The 27,940-nt window shown below is 37.3% G+C and overlaps 1 protein-coding gene across 7 annotated transcripts in view; it reads left to right on the top strand.

Annotated features, from left to right (window-relative positions):
• PIP5K1B (phosphatidylinositol-4-phosphate 5-kinase type 1 beta) overlaps positions 1-27,940 on the top strand; it is a 96,266-nt gene that overhangs the window by 39,861 nt on the left and 28,465 nt on the right. For 6 of the 7 annotated variants that reach the window (XR_012053000.1, XR_012052998.1, XR_012052997.1 and 3 more), the window contains 4 exons: positions 9,010-9,140; positions 19,316-19,433; positions 22,462-22,614; positions 24,273-24,572. Coding sequence is in view for 1 of the 7 variants with exons in the window: in XM_072922291.1 (XP_072778392.1) it covers positions 9,010-9,140; positions 19,316-19,433; positions 22,462-22,614; positions 24,273-24,572 (702 nt within the window). In the remaining 6 variants the exon portion in view is untranslated. The remainder of the gene's footprint in view (positions 1-9,009; positions 9,141-19,315; positions 19,434-22,461; positions 22,615-24,272; positions 24,573-27,940) is intronic. The other variant, XR_012053002.1, reaches the window with a different exon arrangement.

Below are 27,940 nucleotides of genomic sequence, written 5' to 3'. Positions count from 1 at the left end.
TTTCACTGCTTTAAGTTAACCTGAGTTACATGAAAACAAGCGATCTGCAGGAGAGCACCTCTGACTTCATCCATAATAAAACTTTCCAGAATAATAAGTAGTCTGTAAGGCTATCAGGTTTTCTTCTGGAATTTTAGATTATTGCGATATTTCCTTTATCATTTTATTCATCTGAGCTAAAATAGAGGTAGGTAACATCTTTATCTGAATTAATTAATCTCCAGCTCCTCAATTTCCTACAGTAGTCAGCTGACTTGCCATCTTGTGTGAATGTAAACATCTTGAAGTTCCAAGAAATTTCTTACATTACTACAACCTTGTGAAAGGGCTTGCATGGGCATTGCTACACAATCCTTTCAAACTCTGAAATGCATAATTGTACCAAGACAGAAAATGATTTTTATTTTGAATCATGCTCCTTCTTCCACTGTTTTCTTTTTAGCTTTCAGTTTTTCTGCTGCTGCACTCGGACATAAATGCTCTTCTGGCTTTTAATTGTCTGTTATTATCTAGTCAAAGTCTTGAGAGAAGAGGGAACATAACTTTCTGTTTATTTGGTTTTAGATTTTTGGGTGGATTTTTTTCTTGTTTTGGGTTTTTTGGTTTTGGTTTTTCGTTTGTTTGGTTTTGGTTTGGCTTTTTTGGTTGTGTTTTGTTTTTTTCTCACATCTGAAAACCAGGGTGTTTTTCTCTCTTTTAAATGGTGTTTTTTAAGGTGGGGCTGCTAAGCTGTTCAGCTGCATACATTTTTTACAAACATTATAATCTTAAACTACTTATGGGTTCTCCATTTGTAAATTTTGAGAAGTTGTTAAGTCTACAGTGTGAATATGAATAATAAATTGTTTCAGTCACCCAGATCAAAGAACTTAGTTAATGAAAGAGACACTTCATGGGTACATGTTCCATGCAGCTTTTAAGGTAGAGAATTAAAATAACTTCGAGATCAAAGAAATTCTAAATTGTGCAGACTGTGGCCAGTTCTTTCAGGGTGGAGGGTTTTTTGTTGGTTAGCTTGGGTCAGTTTTGTGTTGCTTTTGGTTTGGGGTTTTTGTTTAGGTTTTTGTTTGTTTGGGGGTTTTTTTTGGTGGTTTTTTTTTGTTTGTTTTGGTTTGTTTTTTTTTTGGTGTGAGGGTTTTTCTCAGAGAGGAACAGGGTAGGGGGTATAAGAGAGACTGGTTGTTTGTACCATTGCATCCTTGCAAAATTCAGGTCACCAGACTATAGTTTCTTTTAGATATTTGTATCCAGTCACGGACATCTAGAGTATGCAGTTGCTGCTTTTTTTCATTTCCTCTCTATTTTGCAGATTTTGTTGTGAGAAGTTGCTGACACACATGCAGTTTCTGCATTGCAATGTCATTGATCACACAAGCCCTGAGTCCGCTCCTTGTCAAATCAGATTTCAGTAGCATCCTGATTCCTAATAATAGGATGGTGGCAAGAATAAGGCTCAGACAGGTTTGTCAAAGCAGATTAGAAGTATAAAAGAATCACACCAGAAAATAGAATAGATGTAATTGTGCACTTGTGAATATCTGTTACTGGATTGCCACAATCTCTGTTTAGTCTGAAGGCTGCCACACCAGTATATAATTAGAGTTTGTTTCTTGTCATTACATATCTTGCAGCTCTTCTGTTTAGCCTATTACAAGCACTTTATATAACCTGTTCAAAACTGCATATCATGAGTCACTTTGCGGGAAGCGAGGGAAATTTGCCTGGATAAAGGAAGCCAGCTATCTATTGTTAGAACTTGCTAACATGTGCAAGCAGCATTTCTCCACCTCTTTTAGCATTGACTTGTGCCCTGCATCTAATGCCTGCAGATAGGGTACTTTTTCTTGTAGACACTGCAATTTCATCACTGAAAGTTTTGCTGCACTGGGACCTCAATGGCAGATTTTATGCACCTATAAAGATACTAAAATGACTGTGATGTTGCCTGGAGCTATGGATGCTTCCAAGCTCACAGGTCTCAAATTCTTTTCCTCAAAGAGAAAACAACCAGAGTAGTTGGATTCTTGGCTACTACTGAAGCCTAAGCATAAATGTTTTGAAATGGAGAAAAAATAAATTAAAAGCCATGGAGTCGCTTGAATCCTATTTTGGAAAATGAAGGGAGATCAGATTCAGCTTGGACAAGGAAATCATTCTAATTGCAGTTCAGCTGTAACAATTGCACAGACACACACACAATGGGCAGGAGTCCACCTTTATGAAGAGTGACCTGCAGAAGGTAGCAAACATGTGCTAGAGAGAAGTGTGAACTGAAGAAAGATTGGAGTGGTACTGTGACTGTGGTGACCCATAGTCACAAGTTGTGGAGAAACAGTAAGATTAGTTATTTTAATGGGATTTTCTGGTAGCTCTGTTTTCATGTCCCTGTTTGTGATTTATTATGTGTCAGCTGCAGAAAGCATGCTGAGATGGGATAGCCGCCTCTCTCTGGGAGTCTCAGTAGAAACAGTGTCAAGTGTTACTTCAATGAGACTGTGAGCACAGCTGGCACTCAAAGACAAGACAGATCAAGTGCAGGAGCCATGGACTAGGCAATAACCACTGTACGTCTTGAATCTAATTGAAATTTCCTAATATTCTAAGTGAGCCATTTTTAAATATTGCTTGAGGAAGATGTATTGTTTTTCAACAGGCATTCTCCTCAGATAGTTTGGCTTAAGAGCTTGCACAATTTATGGCACATTCTCTCTTCTCAGAAGTCTGGAAATGATAAACTGTGTTTGCAGGGAAGTGATAGCATGGGTGGATTTCTGGGACTTACATTAACTAGTACAGCTGAAGAACAAATGTTTACTTGTAGTAGAAAATTCAGATCTAGCATAAGCCATGTGGCTTCAACAATTTTTATTGAATGAGACCTATGAATATTTTTCTTCCTTTAAAAAAAAAATTACTTATTTCACTGAGACTTTTGTCTGAAGGCAGGTAGCTGTTCTACCCTAGTCCTGTTTACTGTCAACAGAGGACAAGGGTGAGATAATGAGGAAGATGAAAGCAGATTTCTCCACATATAGTAGCAGAGAGAAATGAACCAGTGACAACTACTTTGTGGGCTGTGTGGTTGCAAAGCAGTGTAAACCAGTGAAGACTTCTGTTCAGATGTCTCTTTCTCCCTATCTCTTAAAAATAGTTGTGGTATCTAGGTGTCTGTGCCATTTTATCTGGCAGATTTAGAAACCTGTATGAATGGCAGTAGTAGAAAATCAATCATCATTTTGCCTTTCACAGTGATAATGATGTAGAACTTCCAAGGCAGAGTTAATTTCTCTGCATCACTTTGTGACACCTGCAATAAACCAGCTGTCTTCTGGAAAAATCACCATCTTTGCTATAGAAAGTTCATAGGTCAAACTTCAGCTGCAATAAAATGTTATAAAAGGGGAGCACACAAAAAAACAAGGGCAAAGTTCACATTCATGAGGACTTAAAGGGTTTCCCTTCGATGTCTAATTTTGAAGAAGCCTAGAATGCTAGAGTTTCATGAACATGTTGTAGGAAATGCATATAAATTTAGCAAAGAGCAATTGAGACTTGAAAATTGCACAGAAAAATAACTGAATGACAGTAGAGAGGAACTTCTATTAGATCAGATTAAGCCTGTGTCCTCCTGCTACGCTCCAATCTGCTCATGGTTTGTTAAATCTTTTATGCCATTAATAGTCCCATACAATTACCAAGAAATTATAGAGACACTTGTTTAAAGGAATAAATTCATTTATCATATCTAAAATCTTTGTGTACAGTGTAGTCTGTACATTTACTGACACATTTGTATTTTGTCAGGTTTGCCAGTAATTTGCAACCTTCACACTCCAACAGAAGCAATTATTGGCCAAATTATAATATACATTCTGAAATTACAGTATCCATATTTTTGCCATCCTTGATTTTTTTTTTCAGTTATTTTAAAGGACAGATTTTTTAATCCTTTCAGTAGCCTTGTTCCTAACTTGTAAGGTTGTTAGATAGTTTCAGGGCTTTTTTGTTGGTTTTTTTTTTTTTTTTTTTGGTTATCTGGTTATGAACTGCCTTTATATGCATTACATATGTCTGAGTAACACCTTTATTTTACTTAAATAACAAATTTATGTTTTAGAAGGCTACCTGAACATGATTATTTATAGGAAAAACAATGTCTGAATCCTGCCTAGTTTATTTGTGGGATCATGTGCGAACTTAAGACCTGATTTAAGAGGATTTAATTTCTCATTTATTTTGCTACTCTGAAAAAAGGATTTCAGCTTACAGTAATGTATAGCAAGTGGAAGACCAATCTACAGAGAAAGTAATTTAAGAAAACAGTGTATTGAGTACTAGAATATTTATCAGTGATGCAAATATTCCATGTACCTGTATTCTGTATTCTATACTGTTGTTATGCTTTGAGTGTATATAATTTTTCTCATCTACAGGCTCTTTTAGCAAAGCCATATGGCAAGTATGAAAAAATGTATAGTTACTTTTGACAAAAAGAGGCAAAGGTATGTTTCATCATGAGAACAGTTTCAGTTTTTTATGCAGGGATAAAAGCATCAAAGCACCTGTCCAGTAGACAAGTAATATCCTGAACAGCATAAGGAGGACAGGAGAAGTTTTACTTTGTGTCCCTTTATGTAACAAAGATGGCTGTCATAGAGTACAACATTTGCTACAAATTCAATCACTTTCATAACATAAAATTCATCAACCTTTTTGTCCTGCTGGTTATTATCATCCTTTAGTATTTCTTGATCTTCAGAAGGTTGATAACAGGTTAAATTATCTGTGACTCATTGTACTGTCACTGTGTGCTGTCAGCTTTACAGTTACAGTTAATAAATAATCTCGGAGCCATTTTCTGAACCTCTTCATAAGACTAATGGGAAGAAAAATTTATTTCAGTCTCTAAAAGACTGAAAAACCCATGGTGCAGAAGGTTGCTGAATTTTATTATTTACTTTGCAGCAGGAGAGTATTCAAGACAAATTGAAATAAGGGCTTAAGTTTGAAACTAGATTTTGCTGCTTTTTGCTGTCTTAATGTCTTTTAGTGGGCATTAAAAGAGGCGCCCGAGTAACGAAAAATTCAAAAGGGACTTCACTTTTTCCAGTTGCATTTGCAGTTTCCTAGAAATACATTTTTGTAGGAATAAAATGGATGTTTCAAGAACATTTCCCGTAAGGCTTAAGAAGGATCTTCTTTATATTTTTCTTGGATTTAATGATGATAATAGTATTATTACTAATAGTAATATAAAAATTAAGACAGGTGATGTTTAAAAGACAAATTCCAAGGCTTGTTCTGTTTTTATTTAATGGACTGTGAAAACAAATACTTGTCAGTTGCTAAGGGCATACTGAGTTACCAGCCTTTGGTCATAGTAGTCATTGACAAGATGTGGACTTTGGGCTAGCAGTTGCCTTCAGCATACTGTAGCAGCTCTCAATTTGTTTCAAAACTGTTGTTAAAGTATTCTGAATTATTTCATAAATTACTTTTCTGCTAAACCAACTTCTCTGGTTGCTGCAGAAATGATGAGTGGTTACTAATGACATTCTTGAATATGAGTGGAAATTAACAAGGAGGTAACCTTGTAGGAAAGGTCTGTGTCATTGTACTAGAAGGTCTTACATTCTGCCTTCCAGAGACTACAAGTCTACGGGTCTTTTGAATTTGAAAAAAAAAATACTACAAATATTTTTATGAGCTTGAAAGTTGATCCAGAGGTTTCTTTTTGAAATCACATTGCCAGGTTACTTTTCTTGGGTGTTTTTTAAGTTTGGTGGGTTTTGTCAGGGTTTGTTTGGAATGGCACGTCCTCTGTTGTGCTGTATATCTGCTGTTCTTTCAGCCATAGCTGCTTGCTGTGGCAGTGAACATGATGGGCATCCAGCAGTGAGGCAGAAACTATTTGTATGTGTATTGGTTTGACCAAAGTTACATAATTACAGCTTTTGTTGGGCATTAATCATTCATGAATAGAAGCCTTTCAAGGAAAGAAAAATGTGACTCTTCTTATGACCCAAAGCCAAATCTTTTTACTAAAGTAGTACTTTTGGAATGGACTGTTGTTTGTTCCCATCAAATCGCTGGTTCTAAACTGTTATGCAAGTCTAAGTTCTGCTTGGTATGCAGTCTTAATTATTTAAGAGCTACACATCTCTGTCTTTTCCAAAAATAAGAGCCACTCTAGTCTATGCTGTTCCAAGAACTAGAACAAGAGTAGCTTTGTGTACTTGAACCACTTCTTATGTAATTTCCACTTCTGAAATGGTTCTGTTCAAGTGCTGAAGTGGTTCTGATCATGAAACTTCTGGTGGTCTTTGTTTCCTCTGTTAGTCTCTTGCTTGTTTGGTAGGTGGGAGGTAAAACCTAAACACAGGGACCAAACATGTCTTCAAACTGGTGATCATGCAAGGGAAGATACTCCCTTTCTTACAGCATTCTTTCTCTGCCCAATGGTTTTCTTTGTTCACTCTTCCCATGTTTCTTTAAAAACTCCTTTTTTGACTAGTTTATGATTTTGACTCACTTCTGCTGTTTTTAAAATTGATGCAGCATGACTGCCTATTCAGCATGAGAAAGTTTCAGATATGGTCTCAATTTACAGGTATATAGTATCATAATTTTATGCTGTTGTTTTGAAGCCTTTTCTGTCCTGCAAGCTCTGGCCATTGAATTTAGTCATTGCACTTTATAAAGGGTAGATTTTTTACAGAGATTTTTTTTTTTTTGCTTTCCCCATTTCATTTTTCCTCTGGACTCCCCACAGTCAATAGTCCTCTTGCACTGACTCTTAGGCCTAAGATAATAAATACATTTATTTGCATCTAGAATCAACATTTAAGCCATAAGCTTGCATTGTCATGCTTTGGCCTGCATATATAATCACCTGGAATTTGTGACTGTTTTTTTTCCAGAATATAATGCATGCTTCGCAATCCTGAAACAATCTGAATGTCCTGTTAGTTTGCAACTTTTAAGAGGATCACAAAGGATTGTTAAAGGTTTTGTCAAGACAGGCAAGAAAGTAGAGGAGGAGGAGTTGCACTCTGGGTTAAAAGTGAATCATGAACATGTAGAGATCAACTACAGTGTCTGTGGAAGCTCTATCAAATGCTTCTGCATCAAGATCAGAAATGACATCCCCAAGGGGGATCTTAGATTAGGCATCTGCTACTGACCTCCAAACCAAGAAGAAAAGGTCTGGGGAGCACTTAATCAGGGTCACTTAAGCACTTTTGGATAACAGATTGTAGGTCTTTTCAGTAACTTCAACTATCCAGACATCCTTGGTAGAGCAATACAGCAGGTCACAACATCCATCAAATTTCTGGAATGCATACAGGACTGCTTCCTCATGCGAATGTTGGATGTGCTAACCAGGAACGAGGCATGGCTGGACTGGCTGCTCACTAACCAAGGAAACCAGCTTTGTAATATCTCACTTAGTGATGGCTTTGGCTACTGTGATCACAGTATTGTGGAGTTTGGGGTCTGTCTTTGCATTCTGAAACTTTATACTAAGGCAAAGGAAAGTGTTATGGAAAGAATTCCCCTAGGAGCCATCACAAGTCAGATGAAGCATATGATTAGGAAATGCCAGCATGAGTTCAACAAGGCCAAATTGTACTTGACAAACCTGATTGTTTTCTAGGGCAAGTAAGCTGTTTGCTTGATGGGGTCAAGCCATGGATGTTGTCTCCTGTGTTTCTCCAAGGCTTTCTCTACATCTCCCTCAGCCTCCTGGTGAAGCTGTTGCATGACAGTCTGGACAAGCTGCCCGTGCAGTGGGTGGGGAACTGACCCACAGGCAGCACCCAGAGTGGGGGTAAATGGCTCCTTTTCCAGCTGGCAACCTGGCACAAGTGGGGTCCTCAGGGATTGGTGTTGAGCCCAATGCTGTTTCATGTCTTCATATGTGGTCATCCAGAGCACTTAAAATCACTCAGTGATCAAGTGAGCACTTCGGAAGGGAGAGTCATGCTGGAGGAAAACCTGTTTAGGCTGGAAGAGTGGGCAAAGAAGAACCTTTTGAATTTTAGCAAGGACAGGTGTAGGGTCTGAGACTTGGGAAAACAAATCCAGGAGTGCAGCACAGGCTGGGAGCACAAGGCTGGGGAGCAGATCTGTGGAAAGGGACCAGGGAGCCCCAGTGAGCAAAAAGCTGAGTATGAGTGAGGAGTGTGCTGCTGGAGCAAAGGAGCCCAGTGAGGTGTTGGGCTGCATCAACAGGGGCATCAGCAGCAGAGATTATCCCATTCTTGTCGGCATTTGTCAGGCCACACCTGGAATACTCTTGTCTGTTTTGGTCTCTGCTATACAAAAAAGATATGGTCAGGCTGGAGAGGGTGGAGAGAAGGGCCACAGAAATGATCAAAGGGCTGAGAAACCTGATACGTGAGGAGAGGCTGTGAGAGTTGGATTTGTTCAACTTTGAGAAGTGACAGTTGAGGGGAAAGTTATCACTATGTTACAGTATTTGAAGGGTGGTTTCAAAGAAGATAGAGGCCCTATTTTTACAAGGGGTCACATGGAAAATATGAAGGATAATGGGTTAAAGTTACTCCTGAAGATATTCTACTTGAACACTAGTGGAAATATTTCACAGTGAAAACAATCAGCCAGTGGAATTATCTACCCAGAATTGGTGGATTCCCATTTTTGAGATTTGGCTTGATTGGGTGCTTGGCTGTCTTGTCTAGATCATGCTTTTGTCAAGAACGGTTGAACCTTTTGAGGTCCCTTCCAACCTGCTGTTCTGTGATTTTGTGCTAAGTTAGAACTCCATATTTCTTATTTGGGTAATTTGAAAAGTTTCACTTTGTATATAGTGATTCTTTAAAATATTTTAATTAAAAATCAGTTATTTCACTGAGGTCTAGGATGTGAAGATGACAGGGTGTTATTATTATGAAAATGATCAAAGCATTTAGCTATAATATTATTGATAAAGACCAGAAATCTGCTTTTAGCAAACTCATACTTGAATTCTTATTTTTTACACAGACTGCATCCTCAGCTATTAAAGGTGCTATCCAGTTGGGAATAGGATACACAGTAGGAAATCTTACATCAAAACCAGACAGAGATGTTCTTATGCAAGACTTCTATGTAGTAGAAAGTGTCTTTCTACCAAGGTAAGAACAAGCATATTGGATTTTTCGTCTATAAAATTTCATTATTAAACTCCTAACTAGGTATTTTGAACCAAGTTTGGTTTTCAGTTCTAACAAAATCATATAAGAGTACGTGTAATGTATGAAACTTGAAAATTTTCTGGTCTTCGTATTGTCATTGAAAATGAAGGTGGAGAGAGAGTTGGAAAGGTCATACTTCATCTGAAGATTTGAGACTTGGCATTTATAGAAAGGGAAAGTAATTTTGACATGTTCTATTAAAGGAGTTGTCAATTTGAATTAGAAGTGATTTCCACAAATCACACAGTCTGACATTCACATTTGATTAGTTGCTGAAAATTTCAGCTGTATTAATTTCTGAAAATAATACTTGATATTTTGTTGAGGGGTTTTAAAAATTTATGAAAATTCAAGTCCTGCCATTTAAAGTATAATATAAAAAATTATATTACAACATTGCCTTATATTTACATTATAAAATTCTGTCCAGGTGTCATGGTTTGACAGGACTCTAGTCGGTGACAACACTCAGCTCCTACAAGATATGCTGATTACGGGCTGTGCACCTTTACTGCTTGGCCACCTCAGCTTGTGTCGCTGCCAAGTTGTTGGTATAGAAATTACAACAATACAGTTATGCTGATAAGGGAAATCAAGGTCATACTGATTTTTGGTGTTCAGAAGATGAAGTATTGTGCCATGTACCCTTTCCAAGTTACATGTGCTAGCAAGAGATTAAGAAAGTTTAGGAGAAATGTATTTCAAAACCAGGATGGCTTACTCTGTTGAGTGTTTTCTGGGTTTTCATAAGTGCTAAATACAGTCATTTCAGTAAAGACATGCTGTGTAATCTTTCCTGGATTTGGAATTGATTTCTTTCAGTTTTTCAAAGTTTTGTTCATGTACAGTTTGAATGCTACTTCATAAGCTGTTTCGAATAATTTATAATCCTTAGTATTTACTGGTGTCACTAAACCAATTTAAATTAACAATGTACAAAATAATTGCATACACTTTAAATTTTGGTATTTCCTCATGTAAAGTTTCTTGATTTTTGTTTAAGTGAGATATCCTTAAGAAAAAAAAGTCTTATGTGAAATGCAGCTTTTGCATTAGTTCCTAGTAGCTGAGGGTATTCATATCCTTCTTTTGGTGTTAATGATGGGGTTCATACACAGGTTAGTAATATTTCTCTTGTAGATTAGGTAGATATAAAGATGTTAATTATATGAATGTGTTTTCATACACTATAATAACAAAATGTTGTTTTAAAAATTCAACTTACAGATGAGAAATTTGCATATCATGTAACAAAGCTTTTATTGGTGAGAAAAATGTCTGCCTATGACAGTGATAGAGGCTTCCGTGGTATGTTTGCTATTTAATCTTTGTTCATGAAAACGAAATGGAACCTGTGTGCTAAAACTGTTTTATTACATAGCACAGTTTGAGAGAGAAAATTTATTCTCTTTCTTTTTAAACATAGTTTTAAAGGAACAAGTAAAATAAAATGGTTTGTACTCCATAGCATTGCATGTGCCTTCTTTCCTGTGAGACTCGCATGCATGTACACACAGAAATGAGATTTACTTGTTTTGTATTGGTATTGAGGAAGAGCAGGGAGACATCCCTTCTGGCTTGAAAAAAAAAAAAACAAAAGGCAGAAGGAAGACACTGATTGCATTACTGTAAAACTGTATAGATAAGCTTAGGTACTGTCTTAGTAGTACATAAACAGTCAGTTTCCTATTAAAAATAAATATTTTGAGGAAAGTTAGACAAATGAACAAATGCTCTTTATGGAGAGGTAACAAAGAACCTCTCCATAAAGAGCACTTCTTGACAACATTGTCTGTGGAACTAAAAGTTGGCTATCCAGAGCAATCTCTTCATACTACTCTTGATTTCCTATGCTGATGCACAGAAATGTCAAGTTTCAAATCTTTGCTATGTCTCAGTGTACCATCCACTTTATTTATCTAAATTATATTCAACCAGAATTGTATTATTGTGCATGAATTGTTATAAAATTCATTGTATATATACAATATATACATATGTATATATATACATATGTGTATATACATATGTATATATATATGTATATATATAATTGTATATATATATGTATATATACAATTCATTTTGTGCAATTATGATTGCACAAAATTAATACAGGTTTCTTTCTTGCTGGTTCAGAGTATTGGAATGTTGTTTCATGATGATATTACGTGGATTGGTCCTGAGTCATGTGAATAGTTAACTTCATTAACTATGTGTGAAGCAAATAGCAAAGGCCACACATTCTTTACAGCTGGGACTGCACTTCCAAGGTGCACCTCAGGTGCTCTTCACTTTTTCCAAGGGGAGTACCTACTTGTAGTGGCAGCATTGTTAAAAGTCATTACTGTAATGACTTTTTTGTCCTGTTTGGATTAGTCTGGTTTGAAAGCAATTGGTGAAAATTAGTTACACCAGCAGGTGAAGTGGGTTGACCTCTACCTGGAAGTACCCTGGAACGACCTGAGATTGAGTAAACTTTTTGCAGAAGTTTGCAGTTGAAGGAGAACCTAACAGTGCAGCAAGAGTGGTGCTGAAATAGGTGCTTACCCAGTAAGGAGCAGTATTTTTCCACTTGCTTTGGGTTCAAATAATTCATCTGCATCTTCAAACAGCTCTCAGCTGAACTTCCCCTTCATTTTGGCAACTTCACAGCAACCTGCCTCTTAGCACGGTGTCCTGCCCCACCTTCCTCCCGTGTTTTCTCTGCCTTACCTGTGTCTGGCAGTGAGGTGAGAAGACTCTCTTTTTCAGTCACGGGCACACCTGCTTCTTTGACAGCAACGGGGGCACTGTTAAGGTGACAGTAGTAAGATAGACTTAAGCTAGTGGAAATGCAATACAATGCAGCCTGTGCACCAGTGAGCACAAGAGTGTTAGATCTGCCCCTTTTATAGTTAAGGGAATGTAGTTAACACTTGTTTATAGATTTTGTTGGTTGAAGAGGATAGTCTGCATACCTCTCAGTCCCTGAAATAACCCTTAACCTGTATCTGTGCTTCAGTAGTCATACTGAAGCATTCAGGATTCATTAAGAATGGAGAAAAATGCCAGGGAAAAAAAGTGGTTAGGTCAGATCTGAACATAACTGCTCTGCATATTGTGGGAGCTAGTGATGTAAATCAGAAGTAACTCCCTGAATTTCAGGTTATTCCTGGTCCAGAATTACTCTGTAACTGTGTTAATTTGGTCAGAGTTTAGCCCAGTTAATTTATGTATTTATTTCTGGAAGTGACTTTGAGTGAAGTACAGGTGTCTCTGTATAGTGGGTGGATTTGAATTGCAAAGGTGCTTGCCTTCATTTGCACATTGTAGTTGTGGAGGACCTTTCATCCCTTTCTCTTCAAGCTTTTGTATAAGAGTTTGTATAATATGTTGTTTTTGGAAAATGAGGTATTACTGGAAGCTGCTATAGCAGTGCTTATTGAGAACCACCATCCAGATAGAGTTAAAATAGTACTGTGCAAATTTGCTCCTGGAATGGAGAAACAAAATGCACCCTGCACTGACCTACTTGATTCTGAAGACAGTGTCTGAAGTCTCCACCTACTTGCTGAATAGAGTGAAACCACAAGGGAAACCACTCCAAGTAACCTCTTTTCTGGCTTTTCAACTCTGCTTTGGAAATCCAGCAACAGAGGTACTTACCTGAGGTGTTAATACTTCTGCACCTGTGACTGGAGGGTTCAGTGGCAAGCACATGCATACTGCATGTGATCTCTATGCTTTGTCCTGTGACTAGCTGTGTCAGGCATACTTGTGCTCCTGTCTTCCTTGGCTGGAAGCAGTTCTTGGTGGCACAACTTGCTTCTAGGTAGTTGTTTGCACAATGTGGCTTCAGCAATATTTTGTCAGCCCTATGGCTTGGCAGTGGTGCTGGCTCCAAGTGAGATGGCCTTGGTTAGAATAGCTCGTTGCTCATCTGTAAGCTTAGCTCAGGTAGGCAGAGGTGTCTCAAGCTGGTCGCTGGACCATGAGGCTGTCCAGATGCATTTTTTTTGAGTTGGCAGTGTAGGCACCTTATTAAACTCTTCCAGTAGCCACAGAAGGAAGTGCATTTTCTGTGATGACTGAGAAGCCAAACACAAGCTATTCCATTTTGGCTGCAAGGCTTCAGAAATGCAGAACATTTCAAGCAAGATGGTGTGTTTCAGCCAGCACTTTTTGTTTTCGTAGATGGAGGCTGCTTCTAAGCACAACTGTTGAGTTTGACCATTTTTGCAGCAAGATGTTAGTCAGTATTATGCACTTCCCTTGCTAATATGCTTTTATTGCAGGGTCTAGACCCTGCGTGTTGAGAACAGTTGCTGTGGTTTGTAATTGAGCTGGGAAGTGTGTTAGATGCTGATGTATGTATGCTGTATGTACTCTGCAGCTACAGTCTGTATACTGAACTGGTCCATGTACAAATTGCTTTCTTATGATGCTAATGAAAGATTATTCAATACTTTCTGCTCTTTAATGTCAGAAGCATACCATTGTATTGTGATAGCATTTGAATAACAACCTAAATAAGTCAAAGTACTAAGAAAGTAAAAACTTTACATGGCAATCTGGGTTCTACCCTACATTTAAAATTGACATGTATTGCTTTCTAGTATGTTTTTGAGGACTGATTGAGAAAACTGATACTTACCTTTGGAAATATCTTTGTATCAAACCTGTATCATAGGTTAGCTGATGGACTAAGTAGTGTATTTGTAGTGTAGAATTCTCTGCAGGTTTTGTGACTAGTATTTAAATGTTCACACCAACGATGAGTTGTTGTGTAACTTACACCATGATACATGTTTCCTGTGGGCAGTTTCACAAGGAAGATAAAGTGATCTGAATATTCTGATAAGGTGCTGCTGCTCTTCCTTGGTGCTTTGGTTGCAGAGATGCACAGAATTACTCATGTTCTGACAAGGTTTTTATGGTTTGTGAGTTGAGTGATAACACAGAGAGGAGGATGCAAAACAAATACTAGAAATGGGAATACTTTGGCAACAAAAGCAAAGTGGTATGAATTACTGGACTCAGCTACTTCTGTTACCAACAAATTATTGGTAAACCTGATAACCCGGATAGTTGTATGGTTATGTAGATTGCTTAAACTACTTTTCAAGTACTCGGAGATCCTGCATTTTAATACCATTTCCAGTTGTTTATAAAATAATATCTTCATAAGTGTAAGTAAAGGCTTCTGTATTCAGCTGTTACGTAGGTATGATTGACTTTACCTGTTTTTAAGTTACTTACTATTCCTAATTGTGTTTCAAAGCTGACTTGCAGACAACTGCTTAGGACAGCATTTGGTAACTGGAAGTTTAGGAAAATGTAAGTGAGAAAAAAAGATTGCCACTGGACTTTAACCCACAGTACGAAGAAAACACAGGCACACCTATTTGTACAGATAAACATGACACGTGCTTCCACCATGTGGGAAATGAAGCTTTCCTGAAATTACATACAGGAGAGGAACTTACCAAAGCACTACGTGACCTATGTGTTTGTTTGATACAGTTTTTAGAGCTGAAACACATTTTGATGAATTTTTAAAAAGCAGCTGTATTCAAGAGCAATGAAACTGAAATTGGATAATCTTAGTTTTTAATGTTTGGAGCGTTTAAGTTTAGACATTTTATTTTGATTTTACAATGTAAAAAACAATTGCTTTCACTGAAAGAACTGATGTGTTGCTCCTCTTCAGTTTTTTTACAATACACACAGGAAAGTTATACACATGGTCATAACTACAGACTAATGCTTTTGATAACAGCTCTGTCAGAGCCTTTGAACAATCCTCAGTGATGAAGGCTTGCTACCAAGATATGCAGTTGGCTTTCTCTGCCCCTTCAGATAGGTGTGGTATCTTCTGAGGACATCCTACCAGGGTGAGGCTATAGAAAAGAAAAGCTGCCAAGAAGTGTATCTGGGTGTCTTGTTTAGCAAATTTTTACAGCCATTATTTTTAGCCATTAAAATTTTAATTAGTTTTACTTCACTTTAAATCCACTCTCAGCATTTACAAAGAGGCAGGCTTAGATGCACATACTGTTATTTCTAGGTGTGCTTGATTTTAAAAAAATTAAAATTGCAATTTAAGTATTAAACCAAACATGCATTTTAAGCTTAGTCACTCTTCTTTAGTCAGCCTATGAATCTTTTTTTTTCTTTTGTGGGGTATAACATCTAAGGTTATTAAAATACCTCATAAATTACAATTGCTGCCTAATTGTTCCAAAGCCTGTACTTTGTTGCCATAGCTCATATAGAAATACTTGAATTGCTCAAGATTGCCAGAATCAGTTAAAGTCTTTATCTTTTCTTTGCTGGTAGACCTGTCCTTAAACTAGCTGAGTGGGAAATTACATGGTTACCCCCTTTCTTACTACGTCCAAAGCACCATTTCACAAATTTAACTTTTTGTTAATGGATCATGGGCATTTTTTTGTTAATTTTCAAAGACGTAATCATCCCCTTGAAACTCCCTAGACTGATTAAAAATCATTATATGTAGTGCTTTGCACATACACTTTAATCCCATGAGAGTGAAACTCTAAAATGCATCAAGAAAATGTGAAGAGAAACCACAGAATACGTTCTTTCAATAGCTAATAGAGTGGAATGTGAATAATTTCAAATAGGGTAGGGATGCATTGAGATCAAGGATTCTGTACAGTGGTGTTTATCTTTTTCCATAAAGAGCAAGGCCATACTCAATTCATACTTGTCATGCGAGCTTCAAATTGATAAGAAATTTGAAAGGTTTCCATTATTCTAAGAAATTACTGGAAGTGAGGGTGCTTTTTCTGTTAAAAGTACCATCAGGAAAACCTTAAAACTATTTTACAAAGTATTAACAAGAAATCTTAAATTTGTGTCAAACCTGCTTAATGAATTACAGAAGAGCTTACTATTGGGATCAGTAAACTGTTCTGTTAAGTAGTGAAGCTGAAACTAATTAATATGATTAACAGAAACAGGGTATGGTAAAATAATCTGTAGACCTTAAACAGAAGGTTTTTTTAAAGATGACTTTATAAAGAATAAGAAAGCTTTCTTCATAGGGAAATTGACTGTTGTAGCTGTGATAAAGTATCTGATGTGTTCTAAATACATAGAATTGCCCTCTATGTAGAAGCTGTTTCAAAATAATTGCTCTGTTTAGCAATAAATCTCCACTTGTTATGCATTACTGTGCACCTCACATAGTAAGGTGCAAGTGTTACTTGCACCCAGCATTGTCATTTTACTCCATATGCACTTAGGAATGCCTCAGAACTGTCCTAGTGTCATAGCAAACCTCCTACCTTCATGTCACCTTAGTGAAGTGACAGTACATGTTCTGGTATAGTAACGACACATAATCTATTTGCTGACATGCTTTCACAGGAGAAGCTTTTGAGCTACAGCTGGAGGAAGAAGATTTATAAAAGTGTTTAGTACTAAAATGTAGAACTTAATAAAAAAGTTTAGGTGCTTTATATTCCCTGACAATTATGTGATACTTCAGTAGAGAACACTCTGTTCTATTCTTTTCTGCGTCCTCTGACAATTAAATGCATGTACAAGTATGACCCCAGATTTCCAGTGTAACTATATAGCCACTTGGACATCCTCTTATTGTACAAAAATTCAGTGAGTCACAACCAGTTATATAAAACTTAATGTCTGACAAATCTAGCAGTGTTTTGAGCAGCAGAAAGGCCTTATGAAAGAACATTAGTCTATCTTAACTATAAAGCAACACTACCATCTTTAGCTTATATCCTACTGATATCCATTTTTAGCTCTATAATGGAACAATAAAGCATATGTGGACTTGATTTTGATATTTGGAGTCATACTGCAAAGTGACCAGAGGAGTTCATTAGGACTAGGCAGCCGTCACTATTACCTGTAGGGTTTAACACAGCAGCAGTATTCTATTGTCTTCATATGTATGTCATCCACAAGCATCTTTTTATATGTGAATTCCAGAAAGAAATCAGTTTGATACTTTTTCCTCCTTGCATCTCCTGTTCAAAAGTCTGAAGTGTTATACATTTCTGGAGACTGAGAAAGCTTGTTCACCTGCTGTCACTGAAACAGTTCAGTTGTGAGGGGTTTGGCAACACAGGGGCAGCTAGGTGAGTTGAGTAGGCTTCTGTCATCAAACTGTTGTTAATGAAAAGTGGTAAGTTGATATGACAAATATTGATTGTACAGGATGAAAGCTCTTAAATTCTTTCATTATATTTAATTTTTATTAATTATGTTTTTCAGGATTGTTGGTTAATGTTTATTGCTTTTCATACCTGTGTGAATTTGTAGCCTTTTTTTCTTTTTGGTGTCCTTTGGATATTCTTTTTCCCAAGCATCATGGTACATTCTACATTACTGAATAATTTAGTTACAGTAAATGAGTAAAGAAGAGTTAGAAAAGCTGATTTCAGCAACTGTGTCAAGTCTTGGATTTTGTATTTCTCTATCAAACCATTCAGACACTGGCCAAACTGATAAGAACAGTAAAACAGAACAGCATTTTGCTGTTATCAAGGGCAGTGGAACACAACAGCACAGTTTTGGAGATAAATAAACGATGTAACCTAGGCAAACAGAAGTCATGCAAAACACAAGCAGGATGCCAGCTCAGCTCTACAAGGCTGGCAAAGAAGCTGTACAGAACAGTATTGCGCTTACCCAGAAGCAGAGGTCAAGGAGCAGCCACATAGAAAGAACACTGGACATTGAAGACAGATCCCAAAGAATCAGATGAAAACTTCTGATAAGGGGTATGATTATGTCAAATAAAGTCAAGTAAGTGAGGATAGCTAATTAATATATAATCAGTGTGTATGATGAAAACTCTGTTCACATGACTCTGGGGCACTTGATTAGAGAAAAGATCCCCAGAGTAATAAAGGTTCTCTTTCTAATACTCTAATAAAATTGTGTTAGAAAGTTCCTATCTAGCTGATTTCAGTACCAAAACTGTCTTAAAGGTGTTCTTGTTTATTTTGAAATCACAGTATAGAACTTGATTCTTCTGCTTAAAAGACCTCTTTCATTTTGTATCATAAATGAATCCATGGGCATATAGGTTTTTGGGGTTTTTTTTGAAATCTAGCAGCATTTTGCTGCTGACCTTTATCTTATATCTAGTATTCATCTCAAGAGTTTTGTAACTCAGGCTAAAAATACAGTGAGGTGATAAATATAAAACAAGAAAAAGAGCTAAGGAGTACAGGTAACAAACAGGAGGAGCTGGAAACCATAAAGTAGCAGGACAGCCATGACATAATCATTACCACAGGAACACGGGGTGGGATGACCAGTGCACTGCACTGGATGGCTCCAAGCTCTTCAGCAGGGACAGGCAAGGAGGGAGAGGGGGTGGGGTGGCTCTGTATATTGGGAAGTGTTTTGGTTGTACAGAGCTCAAAGATAGTGATGAGAAGGTTGAATGCCTATGGGTGACAATCAGGAGGAAGGCTGAAAAGGCAGATATATCCTGGTGGGAGTCTGTTATAAACCACCCAACCAGGATGAGGAGGTGGATGAACTAGTCTATGATGTGATGGTGATGTTCCATGATTGTCAGCCCTTGTTCTTGTGGGAGATTTTAACCTGCCAGATGTCTGCTGGAAATTTAACGCAGAAGAGGGGGCAGTGTAGGAAATTCCTGGAGTGTGTGAAGATGACTTCCCAAAACAGCTGGGAAGTGATCCTACGAGGGGCGCTGCCCTACTGAATCTGCTGCTTAGAAACAGAGACGGGCTGGTGGGAGATGCCATGGTTGGAGCCATCTTGAGCACAGCGACCATGACACAAGAGTTTTCAGAACTTGGTGGAGTCAGTCTGTACCCTGGACTTCTGGATTTTGTCCTGTTCATGTTTAAACATGATCTTTATGCAAATGCATACAGGTGGTGAAAACAGTTATTTCCTTTAAAGTGAGAAAAAGGAATTTGCTGGCAATGGCTCTCATGGACGGTGTCTCTCAGTATTAGTGGTTAATGATGATAGAGAGGTTTATCTGCATTTATGCTTTTTTCTCAGCACAGAAACGGTCAAGTTATGCAGCTTAGTGGTGAAACTAGCTGCTAATAATTATTTAGTAATTTGGTTTGGTTTGTTTTTGTTTTCAGTGAAGGGAGCAATCTTACCCCTGCTCATCATTACCCTGACTTCAGATTTAAGACATATGCACCTCTTGCCTTCCGCTATTTCAGAGAACTTTTTGGTATCAAGCCTGATGACTATTTGGTAAGAGCCTGCAGTTTTCCTTTGAGTTACAAATTATTATAAAGCATGCTAGGTTCATTGTGGCAGAAAAGGATTCTTAAAGGTTGCCCACATCAGTAAGAACTTTTGTGTGTAGAAGGGTATATAAATAGTGAATATTTTTAATGGTGACAAAAAATTTATTTTTTTTCTTTGAGAGAGTTTGTATAAAAACCTTACTTTGTTAATTAACTAGAGCAACATCTGTGTCATTCAGATTATTTTCTACAGGAGTTATGTCATTCAGATGATTTTCTAGAGAAGTTTGTGACTTTTATCAGTTCATTTCTAATTAAGTACTTTTGTGTGATTTGTGTTACTTACACATTTCATTACAAAGTGAAGTCTGCAAATGTTCCTGTCTAGCTTTGAGGCACATGGATGACAGATTTAAAATGGAGCATTTTAGAATGCTTCCTTTGTTCTCTCTATTTTATAAATTGAAGACTTACTCTTTCACAGTGTTCAATTTACACAAGGAAAGAAGTTACAAATTTACTGACATGGTAAAAGCAGGCTTTACTTGATGGAACCATTTTGTATACTGCTGGAACAAGTACCTGCTGTTTTATTTCTCCTGTAGTTCTGCTTTTGGAAGGATAGGATGAATGCTGAGCTGGATTGTCTTCTAGATGTTTGCCCAATGTTCGATTTGTTTCATGGTGGGTCACTGATGAAATCAGAGTCCTGGTACAAATTAGCAATTTTGTATGTCAGATTTATTTCTGACTTCACTGCCATGGGCAGGGACACCTCCCCCACTAGGTCACTCAAAGTGCCATCCAGCCTGGCATTGAGCACTTCTAGACATGGGGCATCCACAACTTCTCTAGACCACACATTCCAGCACCTCACCATCCTTAGAGTGAAGAATTTCTTTATTCCATTGACCACAACTCTTAAGAGTATGACCAGTTCCTTATCCTCTGAGTTATCCATCCATCAAATCTGTGCCTCTCCAGTTTAGAGACAAGGACATCATGCGTGCCAGTTGTGTCACTATGTAATATGCTATTTATCTTATCTCTTTTTATGGACTTGGTAAAAGCAGAAGTATGTGGGCTGTGCTGCCAGCTGTTAAAAAGGTTGTGCTTCTTAAAGCAAAGTTACTATCACCTACAACTTCTTTTCCATCTGAGGAAGCTTTTGCAGCAGCAGAAGTGAAAGTTTATACAAAAACTACATGCTGCGAATAAGATTTGTGACAGTCATTTTAAGTATAAAAAGAGTATTCCCTGAGGGAAGTTACCAGTAAAGACAATTTGTTGCAGATTCTTTTTTCTCTTGGCACAGGAAAACACACAAGTGGTATGTAGTAAGTAGTAAATGATTGTCCAGCTGTGGCTGAAGGGCATGTGAAGTAAAATAAGAAGAGCAGAAATTACAGCAAGCATATGTGAGTTTACACTGTTAATTTGAAGTGACAAAGCTCAGGATTTAAAGCTTCACCTTTTCCAAGGAGGATAAGCAGTAACACACTGTGGGAGTCAGATAGGATAACGAGCATAAATACATGTGAACAGCTGGTAGAATTAAATTGTCACTGTAAACCTCATGGAGTACTGTCATTTTGTAAGGAAACTTCTTGATCATAAATACTCACTTGTCAGGCCCTTGGAGATTTTCTTACCTTTTGGTTTTGATTTACCTTTCAGAGGTGTCCAGTCAAAACTAGCTGGGACCTTTTTATAGCAGCATTTGGTGGGTGGACTTCTTTACAGAAATGCATACCACTGGAAAATGACCAGTGCAGAGTGTAGATCAATGTCTTCTGCTTATGTTTTATTGTTCTATTGAGCATTAATGTTTAGGATAATTGCATTAAAATGCTTATCATTGTGACAGTTACTCATTAAGATTGAAATATTTTGACAAGAAAAATGCAATTGCTGCAGTACAACTGCTGATTTGGTCTAAAGGTTTTTAGTGTTACGGATTAGTATGGCCATTCTGTCTGTAGAAAATTGCAACTATAAGATTAACAAGAAAGGCATTTCGTATTAATTGGAATTGACTGTAAGCAAGGAGAAGACATATTTGTATATAATGAAAAATTATCTAAAAAATTATAAGCCTTAGCTGGAGCTAGGATAAGAAGATGCATTAAGGCAATGGCATAAACCCACAAGAAACATGCCTCTTTAGTTCAAGTGCTCAGAAAAGAACATATTTATTAGCCTTTCTGGTATTACTGCTTTCAAGTTTAATATAAACAGATTTTTCTATGGTTTTGAGCTGAATGTCTACTCATATAATTTGAATGAAGTTTGGAATAGTGGACACTTAATAAATGTACATTAGTCTCTGTATGAGTGTAGTTCTACTAGTAAGGGGTAGTCTTGTGTCTTTTTCCTCCTTAATGTGATTGTAATTCGTAATGTGTCCAGTGGAAAAGGAAGCCTGTCTAAATATGCAATATAATGATTCTTCAAATTCCAGTTTTTCTTGCTTAGTGGTATTGAGTCTTTCTGTTTCAAGTGGTTTTCAATCATAAAACTAGTAAAAGATTTTAAAAATCAGTAACTATACTAAAATCAGTAGCTATACCTATACCAAGTCTAATGGTTTCAATCCCAGTTGCACAGAATAAGATTTGCCTATTCTTCTATAATGAAAAACCCCTACTCCCAGTTTTTCTACCATCTTGTACCTGTTTCTTTCAAAAAAATGGATATGAAAAGCAAATAGTTCCAGTGAAAATGTCTTCTCAAAATTTTTAACTCAGAGTTTGCTATGCTGACAGCATGGAGATCGACTCCTTCCACATCAACCACTGGCTTCACTCCAAAGGAACCTGCTTTGGAACATGAAGAGGGATTATATGCTTAGCTGCCAGCTGCTCTTCCATGGTTGTGCAGCATGGCCTGGGCAGAGTGGCCTGACTCAGCCAGCAGCAGTAGTGTTGCTACGTGATTCTCTTGTGACTACTTGAACCTGCAGTTCTTCATATTAAACTTGTGTTTCGGTAACACACGCAAGGGCAATGAAAAGCAATTTTTGTCTCTTCCAGTACTCAATCTGCAGTGAACCTTTAATTGAATTATCCAACCCAGGTGCAAGTGGGTCCTTATTTTTTGTAACTAGTGGTGACGAATTCATCATCAAAACAGTTCAACACAAAGAGGCTGAGTTTCTTCAGAAGCTCTTGCCAGGCTATTATATGGTAAGTATGTGAAGACTATATTTTACCTTTAATTCTGCTGTTTCATGTCACTTCTGAAGATTCAGTTTCATTTGTCTTGAAATATTCCACTGGGTTAATCTGTATTTTTTGTGATATTTTTTATGTTTTACCTGCCTTTCTTCTTCATGCCATTCACACCCAACAGAAAGAATAGATATAAACCAAGAAGATATTTAAGATAAGAATCGGTGCTCTTTTAAGCATTCAAGGTGAAGCTAAATGTCATAATCTAATTTGATACCAAACTTTGCTTCTAATAAGCTAGTAACAAAATAAGGGGTCTAAATTTCTAATTCAGTTTTTTTTCTCCATTTTGTGTTTGTTTACCCTCTGCATTTCACTCAGAGTGGACAAAGAAACTAGACCGGTCAGTTTCCCTTTTGTTTCCAACTACTTTCGATTTCCATTTCTCATGTATTAAAGCAATCATGTAAATGATATTTTTATCCATGTAATTTGTTCAAAACTTAGTTTTTAAATGGAGCTTTTTGAGGGCTAATTCTAAGTCCATTTTTATCCATGTAATTTGTTCAAAACTTAGTTTTTAAATTGAGCTTTTTGAGGGCTAATTCTAAGTCCATTGTATTGGGGTTTGTGTGTCATCTGAAGGGAAAACCACTGATTAAAAAGTAAGTAGAATTTAATTTTTTTTTTGTAACAAAAGCTACTTATACATACGAACAGACATTCTTCTGGGTGGTATGTGGGACTTTGTATTATTAGACCTGTGACTGACTTTCTTTTCTTGCTTTGTTTTCTGAAGTAAACACTTGAAAAATTACCCTCTCACTTATACTAAAAATGAGGAATGTTGTCATTATTGCACGAAAGTAACATGGATACACTGAGTGTGTAAGAAAAAAAAAATATGTACTGACACATGAAAAAGGACAATGGTGGCAGGTTTTGTTGTTCCTAATCATGATAATCCACTCAGCACAAGTTTGAGTTATTACAAGTACATATAAGGCCAGTTTGTATTGTTTCTGGGAACTTTATTCTCACTGCTATGCAATTGCTTCCAAAATATAAAATTTCAATCACTGTGATTATTTCTGTGAAAATATGTCTGGTAGTTCTATGTTGTAACTTAGTAATCATGTAACACCTGGAGTAGTTTTTCCTCTTCTTTCTTTTTCGTGACGAAGACTGAGAACAGTTGTATTCAGAAGAAGGATTTTCTCTCTCACCTCTATTATCCTCTCCTACCTAATTTATTTTGCCTGTTTTATCACCTCTGTTATCCTCTCCTACCTAATTTATTTTGCCCGTTTTATAGATAATTTGGATTATTTTACATTTTTCTGTTTTGCTGGTCAGTTGTGGTTCTATTATGACCTCACACGCCTTTGGAAATAACTTAGTCATTTGGCACTAACCCTGACTGTGTAAAGCCTTATGGAGAGAGGGGTTCTGTTTTTCAGAATCCAAGTCAAGATAATGAGAACTACATTTAACCCAAACTCCTTCCAGCAGGTAAAACGCAAAGGTTGTTCAGGTCAGAAAAAATAAATTAAGTCTTCGAGATGCTTTTAGGTTTGATCTAGTCTGTTGTTTTCTGTGAGAAAGAGAAACCTTTCTTAAGCGTGGAAGTTCATTAAAAATAGACATATTTTAAAATATCTCTTTTGTTTTAGAATCTGAACCAGAATCCAAGGACTCTTCTTCCCAAATTTTATGGGCTGTACTGCGTTCAGTCAGGAGGCATTAACATTAGAATTGTTGTCATGAACAATGTTTTGCCGCGAGCCTTGAAAATGCATTTCACATATGACTTGAAAGGTTCCACATACAAACGCAGAGCGTCAAGAAAAGAGAGGGAGAAGTCCAACCCTACATACAAAGACCTGGATTTCCTACAAGATATGCATGAAGGGTTGTATTTTGACTCTGAAACACACAGTGCACTAATGAAAACACTACAGCGGGATTGTCGAGTGAGTATCTATTTAAACTTCTGTCTTCACCTCTGCTCTAAATTTACTCAGTACAGATTACTTAACCTCCACTTGTTTTCCATGCTATTTAAGGAGGGATATCTATGGATGTCAGAGCACTGATTAAGCCTGTATTTTAGTTAAGCTGTTGTGATCTGAGATCATAGTCGTAGATGGAACGTCCATATACTTTTTGAACACCAAGACTGGGGACCATGAGCACTTCCCTCACTGTGGAACTGGCTCCAGTGCTTAACCACCATCTCACTGAGGAACTTTTTCTTCTATTCACTCTGAACTTTACCAATACAGCTTTAAGCTGCTTCCTTGCATCCTATCACCAGGCACCAGAGATCAGCACCACCCTTTCTGTCGCCCTCAACCTTACATCTTCCTCTGCTCCCCACAGACTACTCCCTGTAGTCCTTTCACCATCTTTGTTGCCTTCCTTTGGACACATTCTTTTATTTTATATCATCCCTACACTGTAGAGCCCAACTTCATGCAGTTCTTGAGGTGAGGCTGCTCCAATGCTGTGTGTAGTGAGACAATCACCTTTCTCAAACCAGGTGGCTGTACTGTGCTCAGTGTACCCCGGGATACAGTTGGACATTCTGGCCACCAGGGCACATTGCTGACTTATTTAAGTTTTAATGATGTAGAGCAACCCTAAGTTCCAGGGCTATCACTCTTATTTCTATGTACATCCAGGACTGCACTGATCCATCTGTGCCAATACAGAAATGAAGTTTAGTAGATTTGATGATAATGATGATTTCCATTAATTTGGAGATTTTAATCTTTTTTTTTTTTCTTGAGGCATAATTAGCCCTGTGGAAACTTTATTATGTATGATAAACTGTATGTAGAGCTGCTGTGAATATGTCTCTTGGTTACCTAGGAATGGGAAGGTAGGCCTAGTGGCAGCAGTTTTATTTCTAGAGCAAGGTAATTTCCTCCTCAGATCAAAAGTCCACATAAAAGCTGTCCACAAAGTATTTTCCAGTCAGAAGAGGGATACCTGTCATTGCTCTTTGAGAGGACCTTGGCGAACAGAATCAGTTCTATTATGGACAGAGAGAACTGCTGTAAAATAGGGGGTTTTTCCTGTAGCATGGGTAAGAAAATGCAAGGAAAAGGGAGACTCCAGATCTCTCAGAACTTCCCAGGATTCATGGGGTTTTAGAAAGAAAAAATTTGCTTTGCCTGAGGGAAATCATAAGAATTTAATAATAAAGCTAAATGGATAGTCTGAACTCACTACATAGAAGAGACACCCTGAATATCAGAGTTTGTTGTTCACTGCCACCTGTGGTACAAGATGAAAAGCATTGTTTTTTCACATGAATAGAATTTTTTGTTTATCACAGAAGTCTACAATGCCTTGTGATTAGTTTGTAAAGCTGTGTGACCTAATGTTCAGCTGTGAATTCAGCATGAGACATTTTTCTAACACGACACATTGTTCTCTCTGTAGTCTCTTGCAGTGAGTATTTCCTGAGCTCCTACCATGTGTGATGACAGAGAATGCATCAGTATGTCACATCTGGGAATCTGGATGCCTTTCTGTGCATCCCCCATTTGTCCAAGGTTACTTACCCAGTCAAGATTTGGGAAAATCTATTATATTGGAAATAATAGAGAGTATCTAAAAGATGTAACTGGACTGAAAAGTAAAAACAAGAATCAATCATTTAATTGTTACATATAAAGGGACTCTTAATGATTCTTTGGAAGTCTGGGAAAATTCCTGCTACATGTTATTTGAGTGCTAATACAGTCTTTTTCCATGTATATCTTAAATTAGCAACTCTAAAGTTAGTCTAGGGTTCTTAAAGGCCCAGCTAAATTTTAAAAGTACTAAAAGTATTAAAAGTAAAGAAGAAAATTATCCTATAGTAATCTGTGTATTTACAAAAATACACATATACACAGTAAGGCATATGTCTGTGTGTATCTGCATATAAACACACTGAAAGTTATACATATTTAAAAAATTAAATACATTTTTGTTTTCTAGTCAAACAAGTCTCTCTGTGTTGTAAAATGGAGGGAGCAGACACTATTATCTTTCATATAGCTGAATTTGCTCAGCTAATAAATTTGGATCTGACTATGCCTTTTATTTCTGCCTTTAAAAAGACCAGAAATATTCCATCCATTTTGTGAACAGGGCATCAGTGCTGTCTCTGGTTTTTCTACCCATGAGGTATTTGGATGGATATAGTGATAACTGACAAGCTTTTTAGGACTTGAAAATTTGTAATCTCTTTTTACTGCTACTTCAGAGTGAAGAAGTTATTGTAGGCGCTTGAAATTAGGAATGAACTTAAGAAAGGAAATTTTTGATCTTTCCAGTATTTCAGGACTAAGATATTCTCTTCTGTGTTGCTTAAATTTGGGTTGTGTTTCCATTGCTCATATATGCAATCAGAATCAGGAAGTAATGGACTTTTTTCCTACTTCTTAAATATAGACATCACTGGTTGCTAGCTCTCTCCTCCTTAAGATCCATTGCTAAATTTCCTGGTAATGAAAAATAGTTGTGGTGGGGACCTGCTATGGTCTGTGACTGCTGCCAGTGAATCTTCTGCCCTATTCACCAGTGGACTCATGTTTTCCTAGGTCAGCTTTTCTCTGTGTCTTGATATCCTTGCTGGTCTCAATTCTATCTGGCCTGGCCTCCTTGATCACAGCTGCCATCCCTAGATGCTCAGACAATGTTTCTCTATTCCTCCTTTCTAGCCTGTCTGTCTTCACCTGTCCTGTATGCTGGCTTTTCACATTCAAGCTGTGCTGTAGCTTCTTTGTTTAGCTGAATTGGCCTGCTGGTACATCTGCTCAGCCAGCACAGACCATCCTGACAACCTGACACAGAGCTCTTTCCCCAGGGAATGCAGTGCTGCAATGGTAGACCACTGCTGGAGAAGTTCTGGCCTTTCACACCTCCTGGTAGTGCTGGTGAGGAGATGCACAACCTGCCCAATTAGAGAATGGGGCTGAGTTGTTTGTGGTGATCCCTCATGGGCTGGCGCCTCCAGATTATTCATGCTGGAACAAGACAGGTTGATTGCATTGTTCAGCTCCTGCATCCCCTGCTTGTTTTGTTCACATTTGAGGTGACAGGGTCTGAAAACTTGTCTCACAATTCATTTTGCAGTATTTGCACCTTAACTGAACCAAAGAGTGTAATGCAATATTCCTAAACATGGAACATTCATTAATTTATCATATATACAATGTACACAATTGAAAATTTGAACTAGCTTTCAAATTCCAGACTATTGGTGAGACTTTCTGTAGCTATCCTATCCTTGCCTTTTTGGAGAAGCAGTAATAATTAATCAAACTGTGGTCATGTAGTTTTT

The sequence above is a fragment of the Taeniopygia guttata genome, chromosome Z (genome assembly GCF_048771995.1).
Source record: "Taeniopygia guttata chromosome Z, bTaeGut7.mat, whole genome shotgun sequence".
Taxonomy (NCBI): Eukaryota; Metazoa; Chordata; class Aves; order Passeriformes; family Estrildidae; genus Taeniopygia; species Taeniopygia guttata.
Note: the sequence above shows the minus strand (reverse complement) of the source record. Positions and strands in the feature narration are given on the sequence as shown.